Genomic DNA, 14,017 nt, shown 5'->3' on the forward strand with positions numbered 1-14,017 from the left:
TAAGTGACTCTATTACGCCCTCCTCCAACTGATCCAATCCAGGTTGAGAATTATAGCACTGGAAAGCATTATAACAATTTATAATGAAAGCCAAAATTTAAAATATAATAAGAGTAATACATAAGATACATTGTTATATTTTCTTATGTAAATTCTTACTTGTCTTTTCCTCTAATTGATTAACTTTATCTCTGGATTCCTCTAGCAGAAATATTAAATCTTTCATTTTATTTTCTTTCTCAGTATTTTGGAGCAATAGCAGTGATACCTAAAATGAAATATTTAAGTAATACATTAGAGATATGAAAAATTACATATGACACCTTAGCATTTACCACCACCTATGATTTTATGTACTTGTTTATATGCTTTTCAGCTGGTTGTGCCAGGGCATTTAGTACATGCTTGCACAATGTTCATTCATTCAATAAATGTTTAAACTAATATGATCTACCCAATGTTATAATGTTCATTTTAAGTTAGAACTTAGAAGATATATAATAAAATCTATTGTTTCATTTATTCCATAAATATTATGGAGCATTTACACTGTTCCAAAAACCATAATAAGCATTGAGTATACAGTGAGGAGGGAAGTTAACTTAAACTTAGAGCCTAGGGAACTTTCCAGAACACAAGGTGAGAAGCGGAGGAGCGGCAGTTGCCTGAGCTGCGCCCAGCAACCCGCTCCTTCCCGCTCCCCAACCCCGACCTCAACACAGTCACCAGCTGTAGAAAATGGTGAAAGAAACCACTTACTATGATGCTTTGGGGGGTCAAACCCAATGCCACCCAAGAAGAACTGAAAAAGGCTTACAGGAAACTGGCCTTGAAGTACCACTCTGATAAGAATCCAAATGAAGGAGAGAAGTTTAAACAGATTTCTCAAGCTTATGAGGTGCTCTCTGATGCAAAGAAAAGGGAATTATATGACAGATGAGGAGAACACCCAATTAAAGAAGGTGGAGCTGGTGATAGAGTATCCAAAAATCTTTTGATAAGATTTTTGGAGGAGGAGGAAGGATACAGAGAGAAAGGAGAGGTAAAAATGTTGTACATCAGCTCTCAGTGATCTTAAAAGATTTATATAATGGTGCAACAAGAAAACTAGCTCTGCAAAAGAATGTGATTTGCAACAAATATGAAAGCTGAGGTGGTAAGAAAAGAGTAGAATGTTGTCCCAACTGTGGAGGTACTGGAAAGAAAATAAGAATTCATCACATAGGACCTGGAATGGTTCAGCAAATTCAATCTGTGTGCATGGAGTGCCAGGGCCACGGGGAACAGATCAGTTCTCAAGATAGATGTGAAAGCTGCAATGGAAGGAAGATAGTTCAAGAGAAGATTCTAGAAGTTCATATAGACAAAGGTATGAAAGATGGCCAGAAGATAACATTCCATGGTGAAGGAGACCAAGAACGACTGGAACCAGGAGATATTATCACTGTTTTAAGTCAGAAGGACCATGCTGCTTTTACTCAGTGAGAAGACCTTTTCATGTGTATGGACATATAGTTGGTTGAAGCACTATGTGGCTTTCAAAAGCCAATATCTATTTCTGACAACTGAACCATCGTCATCACCTCTCATCCAGGTCAGATTGTCAAGCATGGAGATATCAAGTGTGTGCTAAATGAAGGCTTGCCAATTTATCATAGACCATATGAGAAGGGTCACCTAATCATTAAATCTAAGGTAAACTTTCCTGAGAATGGCTCTCTCTCTCCTGATAAACTCTCTTTGCTGGATAAACTCCTCCCTGAGAGGAAGGAAGTAGAAGAGACTGATGAAATGGACCAAGTAGAACTGGTGGACTTTGATCCAAATCAGGAAAGACGGCGCCATCACAATGGGAATTCATATGAGGATGATGAACATCATCACAGGGGTGGTGTTCAGTGTCAGACCTCTTAATGGGGCCAGTGAATAACACTGCTGGCATTTTATATACAGTAATGAATGAGTGAAGGACTATAATCATAGCTCACTAATTGCTATTGTTTTTGTTTTAATATTCAACTACAGTAGTGTTTTAAAAGTCAAATAAAGAATAAACTCAAATATAAAAGCTCTGACTTTGCCCTGTGTATGATGACTTCAGTGTGCAAGATAAGTTTAATACTTATAAAAACTACTTTTAAAAAATTTTTCACTAGCATTAGGCCATACATTGTAACAGATTTCAGCTCTATGTATATGAAACAGCTCAAACTGAAATGTTAGGTGTGTATACTGACTTCAGTATATGACTCTTAATTGTTAAGCTATCAAGTTAAAATCTGTATTTAACTGGCAATCAGACAAAGAACTTAATTTGCAGAGAAGTGTTGGTCTGTAGTTAAGTGGGATTCATCGTGCTGCCTCTGCATTTATTCTATTGTCTCAACTGTTACTTAAAGATGGCTTGTGGGCGCCTGGGTGGCTCAGTTGGTTAGGCGACTGCCTTCGGCTCAGGTCATGATCCTGGAGTCCCGGGATCGAGGCCCACATCGGGCTCCCTGCTTAGCAGGGAGTCTGCTTCACCCTCTGACCCTCCACCCCTCTTGTGCTCTCTCTCTCTCAAATAAATAAATAAAATCTTTAAAAAAAAAAAAAAAGATGGCTTGCACTTATAGAACCGCATTCCCTTCTGCTGTGCCATCTTTTTTTTTTTTTTAATACGCATATCAGTCCTGGTTACATTTTTTTCCTTCTCTTTGGACCATGAAAAGCTTCAGAGTAGTGACTTCGGGAGCAGGGTAACTTAGAGTGAAGAGACATTTATGTGGAGAAGTTAATTTGCATGAATAAGATAGGAAGGTGTTTTTTAAGGTATGTTACAGGCTTATTTTAAACCATTTAACTTATTCTCTGAAGTAACTGTAATCTAATGTTGTAGTATAGCAAATTATGATGAATAGCTTTAATTTTATGTTTAAAAGTGATGTTCACAAGCTTAAGTCTAGATATCAGAATTAAGCAATTCTTGAAATGTATGAATGTCTCCTTAATATACTGACTACAAAGCATTTAAAAAAAAAAACCCTCAGAGCCTAGACCAGGAGACAACAACTATACTTGAATATTATTAGTAATAGGACAAAAATATTATATGAATCAGGAAAAACTCAGCCTTAGGGGATGTAATAAAAAATTAATCCTTCTCAGAGTACTGAATTGAATCTTGATAGACAAGTAGAAATTAATCAGGCAAATACAGAAAAATGAACATTCTAACTCATACAAGAACACAAAGGATCAAGAGATCATGCTGCATTCAGAGAACTGAAAATATTCAGATGACTAGAATATAGAGCCCATGTGAAGAAAAAGGTAAAAGATAAACTTAAAAAGACAAGCTGAGGACTTGCAGATTCAAGATGGCAGAAAAACCTCGCTGCCCTATTTTCATCTGCCCATGCACCCAGAACTCCAACAAGCTTTTTATTTTTAGCACTTCCCTCTACTTTTGTGTTCTTTATAATATGTGCAATTTTAACTTTTAAAAAGGCCTTCTTTCAGAAATCTAGTTTAAAAGTTCAGCTAAAATATAGAAAACTGTTAACTCTTTTAAAAGATCCAAGCATAACATATAAATTTAACCAGAACCTAAAGAAAACTCTAAGTATCTTCTCTGTACTCTCAATTAACTTTTCACCCTTGTTATCTATCATTACAAAGTATCTTGTGGCAAATCAAAGAAGTAAAACTCTGAAAAAAATGGGAAATAGAAGAGGATTCCTTTCTATAAATCCTTTTCCATTTGGGAAGCATACGACTTGAACTGATAAAGTTGACATAGTAATAACCTGAAAATGACATCCTTGTGAATATCAAAAAAAAAAAAAAAAAAAAACGCAGATTCATTATTTTCAAGTTTTCCACTATATGACATTAATAGGAGCAAAAGAATATTTTAGTTCCCCATCCTCGGTGTCATGAATAGTAAGTGCATTTCAAAATAAACTGCAAAATGTGGATTAAGTGGTCAATGATCATCATCTTTACATCTTATAAGGTTTTTATCTGAACAAAAGTTCTTAAAAAATATTTTTGCAACAATGTCCTACTACCCACTAATATAAATATTGTAGAAAATTCATTGATTTTTTTTTTTTTTAAAAAGGGCTGGCATTCAGTGCATGCATGTTTGAATCAATGGAAATTAATTCTGCTGGCAAAAGGATAAACATTTGAATATGTAGAATATTAAAATTGTCTTATAGAAATTCATCATGCAGTCAGCAGATAATTTCTTTTGAAATTTTAAGTATTTTATGAATTAGCAAATACAAAAATATACAGAGTTGATTTTTTAAAAATACCTGCTTTTCCTTGTCATTTACTTCCTTCTTGTATTCCTCTTCAAGGTGTTGAATTTTTTCATAATCCTCTTTTACTTTAAAAATAAAGCAGATATACTTTAATATCTTAGCATAATTATATAACAACAAAATTTAAAGCTTCTGATATTTTATTTCACCTCATTTATCTAGATACTAAACCTCAAAGGTTTCTAACAAGCTTAGCTGCTATTTTCTTGCTAACTTTCTGTTTAGTAAAACAGTGAATTTAAAAAATATCAAAGTATAACAATAAAATTGTATTATTTTTACAATAGTACATAGGTAAGAGTTTATTCTTTATAACACACTAATCTGAAATAACAGATTTTAAATATATATAAAGTTGACCCTTGAACATTAGAGGTGCTGACCCCTACACAGTTGAAAATTCATGTATAACTTTTGACTCCCCAAAAACTAAACTAATATCCTACTGTTAATCAGAAGCCTTACCTGTAACATAAAGTTGTTTAACACATATTTTGAATGCTATATGTATTATAAGCTGTATTCTTACAATAAAGTTAGAAAAAAAGCATTAAGAAAACCATAAAGAAAATACATTTATAGTACTATGCTGTATTTATTGAAAAAAATCTAAATATAAGTGGACCTGCCAAACTCATGTCATTCACGGGTCAACTTATTACTTTAACATGAAAACTTATCAAAAAATGTAAAAATAAGACTAACTCACACTTCTAAAAAATTAAGTACAAATCATAGTAAGTTTGATTTCAGGGAAAATGTAGCTTTGAAGCCAAAAGGGTATTTTTAACATAGATCAATTCCCTGCCACATTCCACAAGATTTTGAGGGGCTTACAAAACCAAGAATACAAAATTTAAAAGAGTTGGGGCATCAAACTGAAGCTGTGAAAACATTAAAAGAATCTAACAAAAATATAAACATCAGTAAAGTAATATGAAAATTAAATAGGATCCATACATTTAAAATGCATTTCCAATCTGGAATTCTCAGCTTGCACACGAAGTTCCTCAAAAGCTATTATCATTTTCTGAAACAAAGTTCAACTTTTAAGAATCATACTTACATATTTTAAATAGGTTCTTCCAACTATGAAAATATTAATAAATTTCTCATGATCATTAGATTTAAAACCACTCGACTTTGAATAATGAAATCCCTATAACTTGTGATAATTAAATAATTTACTAAAAACCCATTAAAAGTGCCTATTATATTGGCTTCCCAGATGCTTAAAGGCACAGGAGGCATGTTATATAATACCAAACAACAGCAAAATGATTGTTGGCACTCTAGTCATTTACTTAATAACTCATATCAAAATCTATAATTTTATTTTTTGCTTATTTAATTTCTGTCTTCCCCCACTAAAGTGTAACCTCTCTGAGATCCTTCCCCAGTAGAGTCTAAATTACACTTCCATCATCTGGCAGCATGAGTTCATTCAGTATTCAACAAAGCTTGATTTGCAAAATTGTATGAATTCATTTATTTGCTCAGTAAATAGTTACTGCTTATCTATTATGTGCCAACCACTGTTTTAGGCACTTGAGATATAAGACAAAGTGTTTACCCTACTAGAACTTATATTCCAGTGTAAGGAAGAATACTTACACATACACACATACATCAAATAAATGTCATGTAGTTTTAAGTGCTCTTCAGAAAAGTTAAATGAGGTGAGGAGATAGAAAATAATTGAATAGAAAGGTCTTTTAGATAAAGTAATAAGGGGGATTTAAAAAAAAAAAAGGAGAATGAAGCTTATGAATTTGCATAAAATCTTGGACACAAAAAGTGCTAGACAGAACAAAGTCAAAGAACTAAGATCAGAAAGAGCTTAGCAAGCTTCAGAAACATAAAAAAGAACAACTATAGCTGAGAAGCAAAGTGGAAAACAAAGGGGATGGGGTAAGAAAGGTAAGCAGGAACCAGAAACAGATTAATAGTATTTTGTATGTTTTTTCAAATTAATGGGTATGTGTCATAACATGCTAGTCTCGCCAGAGTTAATATTTGATAAATTAAATAGTGTCACTAACATGTAAATTCAAAAGCTACTAAATAACAAAACATTAACACTCCTAGTATAGAACCTTAAGAATCTTATTGGATATAATCATATGTCAACAAATAAATAATAATCCCTTTATCAAGAAGAGCTATCACTCTACTTTGCTTAGATATGCTGCTGTTATACACAACTGATGGACTGTTGAACACTACATCTGAAACTAATGATGTACTATATGTTGGCTAATTGAATTTAAATTAAAAAGAAATGCCTTTGTTTAAAATATTTAACTTTTTACTAACACTTACCTCAATGTTATTATTTAGATCCACATATACTTGCCTAGTTTCTTCTCGTTCATATTCATCTATTAATATAAAATATTTCAGAATTAAATTTTAAAATGATTATAATGCCAACAAGATAATACTCAAAATGCCTCAGGAAAACATTAGAATATTTAAAATTCTGTGTTAGTGAAGTGTATTAGTATATCCTGAGTCTCTAAAAGTAGCATCAAAAGTATAGAATTGTTGAATTACTGTGCTGTACACCCGAAACTAATGTAACATATGTCAACTATACTTCAACAATAAATTTTTAAAATAAGCTACTTCATAGTAGTTTCATAGTAAGACACACTGAGACATGATTGTACTTCAACCTCAAAAGCTATTTTTTTATAAATTACTATCCATGAATTTATTCAAACTTTGTAAAATATATTTACAGTTTAAGCCTTTACAATGAGTAGAGATTTAACAATTATTCTATCAAGTATTTTTTCCTTTGTATATTTACAATTCATAGGGTACACATGTAAAGCAAAGCCCACTCTTCTGATCTCTTGCTCTACCTCTGAGGAAGCAGAAAGGAAGATAAACCTCAAGACACAAAGAACAAGGTTAAGAATAGGTGTGGCCCAGGGAGAAATCCCCTATAAATCCTCTACAACTTTTTTTCTAGTTTTTAACCTGAGCAATGATTCCCTCTAGCTATAATCTATACAATAGATTCCCTCTATTCTATACTAGAATTAAGGTACAAGACAATAATAGACAATGTGGTTGTTCCTATATCATTCCTCCAAATGAGGCCAGCATCACATAATGCACATTAAATTTACTTTTTTTAAAGTAGGCTCGGCACTCCATGCAGAGTTCAAGAAATCAAGCCCTGAGCTGAAATCAAGAGTTGGATGCTTAACTGACTGAGCCACCCAGGCACCCCAAAGCGCATTCAATTTTTTTAATTTTATTGTGTTAATCACCATATATTACATCATTAATTTTTGACGTAGCGTCCCATGTTCCACTGTTTGTGTATAACACCCGGTGCTCCATTCAATACGTGCCCTCTTAAATACCCATCACCAGGCTAACCCATCCCCCACCCCCCCCCCCCTACCACCCACCGTTTCTCAGAGTTCATAGTCTCTCATGGTTCATCTCCCGCTCCAACTTCCCCCCCCTTCATTTTTCCCTTCCTACTATCTTTTTTTTTTTTTTTAACATATAATGTATTATTTGTTTTAGAGGTACAGGTCTGTGATTCAACAGTCTTACACAATTCACAGTGCTCACCATAGCACATACCCCCCCAATGTCTATCACCCAGCCACCCCATCCCTCCCACCCACCACTCCAGCAACCCTCAGTTTGTTTCCTGAGATTAAGAATTCCTATTATCAGTGAGATCATACGATACATGTCTTTCTCTGATTGACTTATTTCCAAAGCACATTAAATTTAAAGAGGGTATCAGTCCCACATTCTCAGTAACAAGCCATAAACAAGAACACAGCAGCTATGATAGACTCAACTGTCAATGAGAAGCCAAATAACCAAAAAGAGGATACACGAACTAACTTCAGAAGAATATAGGTTTTTAAACCTTTCAAAAATAATGGAGAGCCCTCTGAACTTACAGCATATGAAACAGGAACTGAACCATTTTTATCTGAATATTAAAGGGCTGGAAAATTTAAGGAAATAAAGGCAGAGCATATCAGCATTTGAACAGAAATATAGTTCATACTTCTCCATCTATTCCGTTTCATTCATTACCTAACACACTTTGCAATACATCTTCTCTATTCCTCAGAAATTATTTGTGCCAAAGAATTGCATTCTATTGCCAACATCTCCAATCTTCCCATTACCAATAGCATCAGTATTTTCAAAATACCCTCCAACCATTCTTCTAATATGAATGCCCTGGAAATTGGATAAATAAAACTACAGAAAAGAAAATAAATGGGTATAGATGTACTTTACAGTTGTCAGAAGCAAGGTCCTACAGGTAGCACAAAGGAACTCTGGTAGCTGAGTGTTCCAATGTGGTGATGTGAAGTATTGTAAAAATATAAGCCTACATTTTTCATTTTTCTTCTTGATATTTATCTATCCATTGATCTATCTACCTATCTCCCCACCCTCCACCTCACTCACTACCTTCTCCCTACTACCTTCCCTCCCTCTGCCCCCTCCCTCCTCCCCCAACCCACTTATTTTGTCCCAGTCCAGGCAACTAGAACTTTCAGCATTTGCTGCTGATTTGACAAAAAGCAAAGAAAAAAAAAAATCTTTGCGTTTCAAAAGACCAGTGTTGGGGGTTAGGGGAAGGATTCAGAACATAAACTATAGATTCTTTAAATATATGAGTCAGAACGAAGGTTCTTAACCTCTACACCAAAGAAATATTTACTAATTTGTGGAAAGAAGCCTTTAAAAGGGGAAGCTAAGGTGCCTGGGTGGTGGTGCAGTTGGTTAAGCATCCAACTCTTGGCTTCAGCTCAGGTCACAATTTCAGAGTACTGGAATCGAACCCCAAGTCGGCTTCTGTGCTCAGAGTAGATTCTGCTTGAGATTCTCTCTCCCTCTGCCCCTCCCGCTCATGCACGTTCTCTCTCTCTCTCAAATAAATAAATCTTTTTTAAAAATAAAAGGGGAAGCTAAGAGAGCTTATTAGATTTTGGCAGATACTTAAGAGGAGGTTCTGGAGTCCTCTACACACAAGACTAAGCCTCAGGGTTGAGGACCACAAAAACCCCAGATAGTTTGGGCAAACCAAGAGCAGAATGAGACTGTGCTGTTTTGTTTTGTTTTTCTTCAGTAGGGCTCTAGGAAGATGACAAAACCTGAGAAGAAATGGCTGTGAAATGTATCTAGACAGATAGGGCTTAGATAGTTTCAGTTTCCCTTGTCCCAATACTCTGTGGGTTCCAGCATAGTGTGATAAAGAACAAAGAACCAGCAGACCTGAATGGGCCCTGAGAACAGAAATGAGGGATGACTCAGCACAACCTAAGTGCACCAGTTTCTGAATACTAATTGAAACAATGAAAACCTCAATGGATAGATGACTGAAAAACAAATATCCTTCTCTACCACATGGTATTATATTGGAACCCCAAAATTTAGATACAACCCCAGGAGAAGGGGAAAAATTCTCAAATTTACTAAGATTAAGTTTCTTCTATGTCAGCAGCATCAGGATTTGAGATATTAAAAATTAAGATTTTTTCATATTTTAAAATGTAAAAGTGCATGCTTCAGTTTGTTGACTAAAATTACTCGGAATCATATTTCTACAAAATTTACTAGAGTACCAGAAAACCAGGCAGAAGGGGCAGAGTTACACAAGGTGAAAACTTTAGAAACTGTTCAGTGACCTGACATGCAACTATAAATATGAAAAGAGGATTCAACCACTAAACCAGGGGAGGTAAATTAGGACTAAAGTCAGTTTATCACCTAGTTTGTTTATTTAGTCTGGATAGTCCTTGCCTTTTTCAATGATACATATGGTGAGAAAACCTATATGAGACCTATGAAAAAATATTGGCAAAGGAAACAACATGAGAGATGTTAAGAGGAATAGCCTAGCTCTGAAAATGAATTCTATCTAGAGAATCCATATGAAAATTTCAGGAAACATCCAGTATTCTCAACAGAACCAAATAAATATTGTCAATGAAAGAGGAAGATACAATGATAAAGAAGGAACAGGCCACAACAGAAATGCAAGAAATGGAATAAACTAAATAGAAAAATAAATGATGAGGAAAGGGACAATGGATTAGCTAATTAGACTACAAGGGAATTACAGGTTAGAGGAAGGACAAGACAGAATTGATACTTCAAAAGTCAAATTGGAAACAGGAAACAAACAAATAGAAGGGGAGGAACAAATACTAAAACAATTAGAGAAAAGAACTGAGGACAAGCGTACAAATAATAAGTATTGCCCAAACAAAAATCAGCAGCCAAAGATACCATAGGGCTTTTCTGGGCTAAAGAAAGACTGGTATACATAGATTGAAATGGCTTTATGGACAAAATTGTGAATTAGAACAATCAAGAACACACACACACAGAGCTTGGTATATATATATGGGACTGTGATTACCCCCATTTCATAGATGAGGGAAGTGTGACACAGAAAATTGTTATTAGCCAGGATCCCAAAGTTAGTAAGTAGTGGTACGTAACTAAAACACAGGTGTGCCTGATTAAATCTAGTACAGATAAATGCAAAGAATGCTATCTGTATCTAAAAATCTAAATGTACAGGCAAAGAATGAAATAAAAAATAAAATTTAAAAAGGTTTTAATTAATAGCCTATAATGCATTGTGACTGCCAAATAAGCTGACCTTGGAGTTCATTCAAGTTCATAAAAGACATCTACAATTAGACAATGAATAGTTCCTTACACAGATTAAGTTACACAGTAGATTACCTCATACAGATCTGGACTCCCTAACAAAGATGTTCAACAGATCGACCAAAATAACAAAAGTACTGGAGAATCTTGAGATGTCTAGGCTAATGAAGACAAGATTCAAAAAGGATAAGAAACCAGCTTTAAAGATCTAAAAAGGTAGCACATAAAAAATGGCTTAGACTTTTTCCATATGCTCTAAGGAGAATTACAATAAAAACAGAGAAACTGTGTAGAGATTTCAGCTCAATATAAAAATAAGAGCCGTCCTTAAATGACTATCTTGAGGTTAGTGAGTTTCCATCACTGAATATATTCAAACATAAAAAAGACTACCACTTGGTTAGACATGCTATAAAGGAAAGTAAATCAATGGACATGTAAGTAGACTACAAAAGCTTTAAAGTCCTTCCCAATAGCAACTAATTTAGGTTACAAAGGCTACAAAAAAACTTTATGCAATACTTCAAATGACAGGCTAAAGAATCAAAATCTTCTATATATTACGTGCAATAAACAACCATTTAAAGGGGTTTTTTTTAAACAATCACAAAAAAAATAAATAGGGTTTTTTAAAGGTACATCTAAGAACAGATTTATTATTTTTTAATTCATTTATTGCCTACTATCTTCAAAGACACTATCTAAAATGTTGACTATCCTGAATCAAAATATGATCCTTTGCCCATAAGCTTGCAGTAAGATGTCTAGCATGCAGTAGGCACTCCATAAATATTTGTTGAAGGAATTCATAAATATATGGTAAACGTATACTAAGGGTACTAAGTGAAAGAAGAGGAGCATCTAAATCAGACTGCAAAATTAGGGAACACTTCCCGAGTGGTAATATTTATTCTGAATTTTGAAGGACAAATAGGAGGTAATGAGATGAATGAAAGAGAATCAGCCAATAAAAAAATATATGCAAAAGCTCAGAAGCATAATCTGTTTAGGGAGTAACAAGTAGTTCTACATGAACCTGTGTATATGATGCAGGTGGGGGAATATTTGGCAAGGTGGAGAGCAGTGGCAAATACCATGCTATCCATAAAATTATGGAAAGCCATTGAAGGAATTAGACAGTGACATGATTTGATCTATATTTTAGAAAAGCATCAAGGACTCTGTTTTCTGGTAATGGCTAAGTAATTCAGACCAACCATCCTGCTGCAGACAATTAAAAATATGGAGGACTTTTTTTTAATTCTTAAAAGAATCAAAGGTCTAAAAAGATAATGATGAATCATCAGGCCAAGAATAGATTGAGGATTATAATTCAAAAACACTAAGCCAATTTCCAGTGCGAGTCAAGACAAAGTAACCCCATTATAGTCTTTCCCTCCCACTGCTTACAACTAAAAACTGAATGAAATACATAAAGCAACTACTTCAGTACTCTGAAAAGAAAGCAAAGGCAGGTAAATTAGGGAAAAAAGTAAAATCTTGAAGAAGTGACTCATGTGAAGGTAAGTTTCCAGTTTAGTGTTTTTCCTATCTCCCCTCCTAGCATCAGCCAAAGTATAAGGCCCCAGCAAAATTGTAACAGGAAACATGAGCAGCAAAAGGAAATCCTGATTTTTTTTCTTTTTTTCCCCTCTCATAGCCCTGTCCAAAATGGCCCCTCTAGTGGAGCTGCAGCAGGGACAGACAAAACCCCAAGAGAAACTCTATTTCTAGCAAATGGACAGGAGAAATGGGCCCCTGGTAAGGCTGAGCATGAGGTGGCAATCTTAGAGACAGCTCCAAAAGAGGATTACCTAATTATGTGCTTGAATTGGCACAAGTTCCATGGGAAAAAGAGGAGAATATACATGTATGAGACAGATCCGAAACAAATATAGCAAAGGCTTTGAAAACAACTCTAACATAAATCACTATTCACATCCCAGACCTAATCTTGAGTGGAGCATACAAGAAACAGAGCAACAGCAGCAGAGCAATGACTTTGAAAACTGAACTGATATTAGAACCCAGCACACAAAAGGCAAGACAGAATTTGTGATCTGAACCTGAGCTGTCTGCTAAAAAAATAAACAAACAAACATTCTCCTGGGGATTTTAAAAGACCCAGAATCTCACAACATAAGAATTTCAAACTCTCCAAGATATAATCCAAAACTGTTCAACATTCAAAGAACTAGGAAAATGTGACATCATTCTAGGTCTCAAGCAAATAATCAAAGATAATGAAGTACACAAACCCCTAGAATCCACAGAACAGACCAGAAATAGACCCCTTTAATAAACTTTATTGAAACCTTAATAAAACAATGTTTACTATGTTCATGGAAATAAAAAGCTGAACTTAAGAATTTCAGCAAGGACCACTAGTGGTGAGCATAGCATTATATATAGACCTATCAAATCACTATGTTATACACCCAAAACTAAAATAACATTGTTAACTATATGTCAATTTTTAAAAATTTCAGCAACAAACCTGAAAGTCTAAAAAGTGACACTACAGGGGCACCTGGGTGGCTCAGTTGGTTAAGTGTCTGCCTTCAGCTTAGGTCACGATCCCAGGGTCCTGGGATTGAGTCCCACACTGGGCACCCATCTGCCTCTCCCTCACCCTCTGCTGATCCCCCTACTCGTGCTCGCTCTCTCTCTCTCACTCTCTCAAATAAATTAAATCTTTAAAAAATAAAAAGTGACACTACAGATATTTTAAAAAATAGCCAATATTTCAGAACCAGAAAAATGCAGTAATAAAAAATAAGACCTCAGCTGACGAATTTAAAAACAGACTAGAAAACGAGAGAGAGAGAGAGAGAAACAGACTAGAAATAGTTAAATAGAGAATTCGTGTACTGGAAGACAGATTAAAAGACATTTTCCTGAATGGCGTGCGCACACACACACACACACACACACACACACAAAAAGATAAGAAATACACACAAGGCAAGAAATAAAGGTACAACACAGTGGCCTTATTGACTTGGAAAGATTAAACAGGCTTT

The 14,017-nt window shown here is 34.7% G+C and overlaps 1 protein-coding gene and 1 pseudogene across 10 annotated transcripts in view; one reads left to right on the forward strand and one right to left on the reverse strand.

The window, feature by feature from the left end:
• The window catches only part of SYCP1 (synaptonemal complex protein 1), a 131,310-nt gene that overhangs the window by 101,403 nt on the left and 15,890 nt on the right, over positions 1 to 14,017 (reverse strand). For all 10 annotated transcript variants that reach the window (XM_073896090.1, XM_073896086.1, XM_073896085.1 and 7 more), the window contains 4 exons: positions 6,636 to 6,694; positions 5,274 to 5,343; positions 4,305 to 4,378; positions 160 to 268 (listed from right to left, as the gene is read on the reverse strand). In XM_073896090.1, coding sequence (XP_073752191.1) covers positions 160 to 268; positions 4,305 to 4,378; positions 5,274 to 5,343; positions 6,636 to 6,694 — 312 coding nt within the window. The remainder of the gene's footprint in view (positions 1 to 159; positions 269 to 4,304; positions 4,379 to 5,273; positions 5,344 to 6,635; positions 6,695 to 14,017) is intronic.
• Positions 739 to 1,914, forward strand: LOC141373343 (dnaJ homolog subfamily A member 1 pseudogene; annotated as a pseudogene).

This window comes from Callorhinus ursinus, unplaced genomic scaffold (genome assembly GCF_003265705.2).
Source record: "Callorhinus ursinus isolate GAN/ISIS: 27379988/994484 unplaced genomic scaffold, GSC_fseal_2.0 scaffold9, whole genome shotgun sequence".
Lineage (NCBI taxonomy): Eukaryota > Metazoa > Chordata > Mammalia > Carnivora > Otariidae > Callorhinus > Callorhinus ursinus.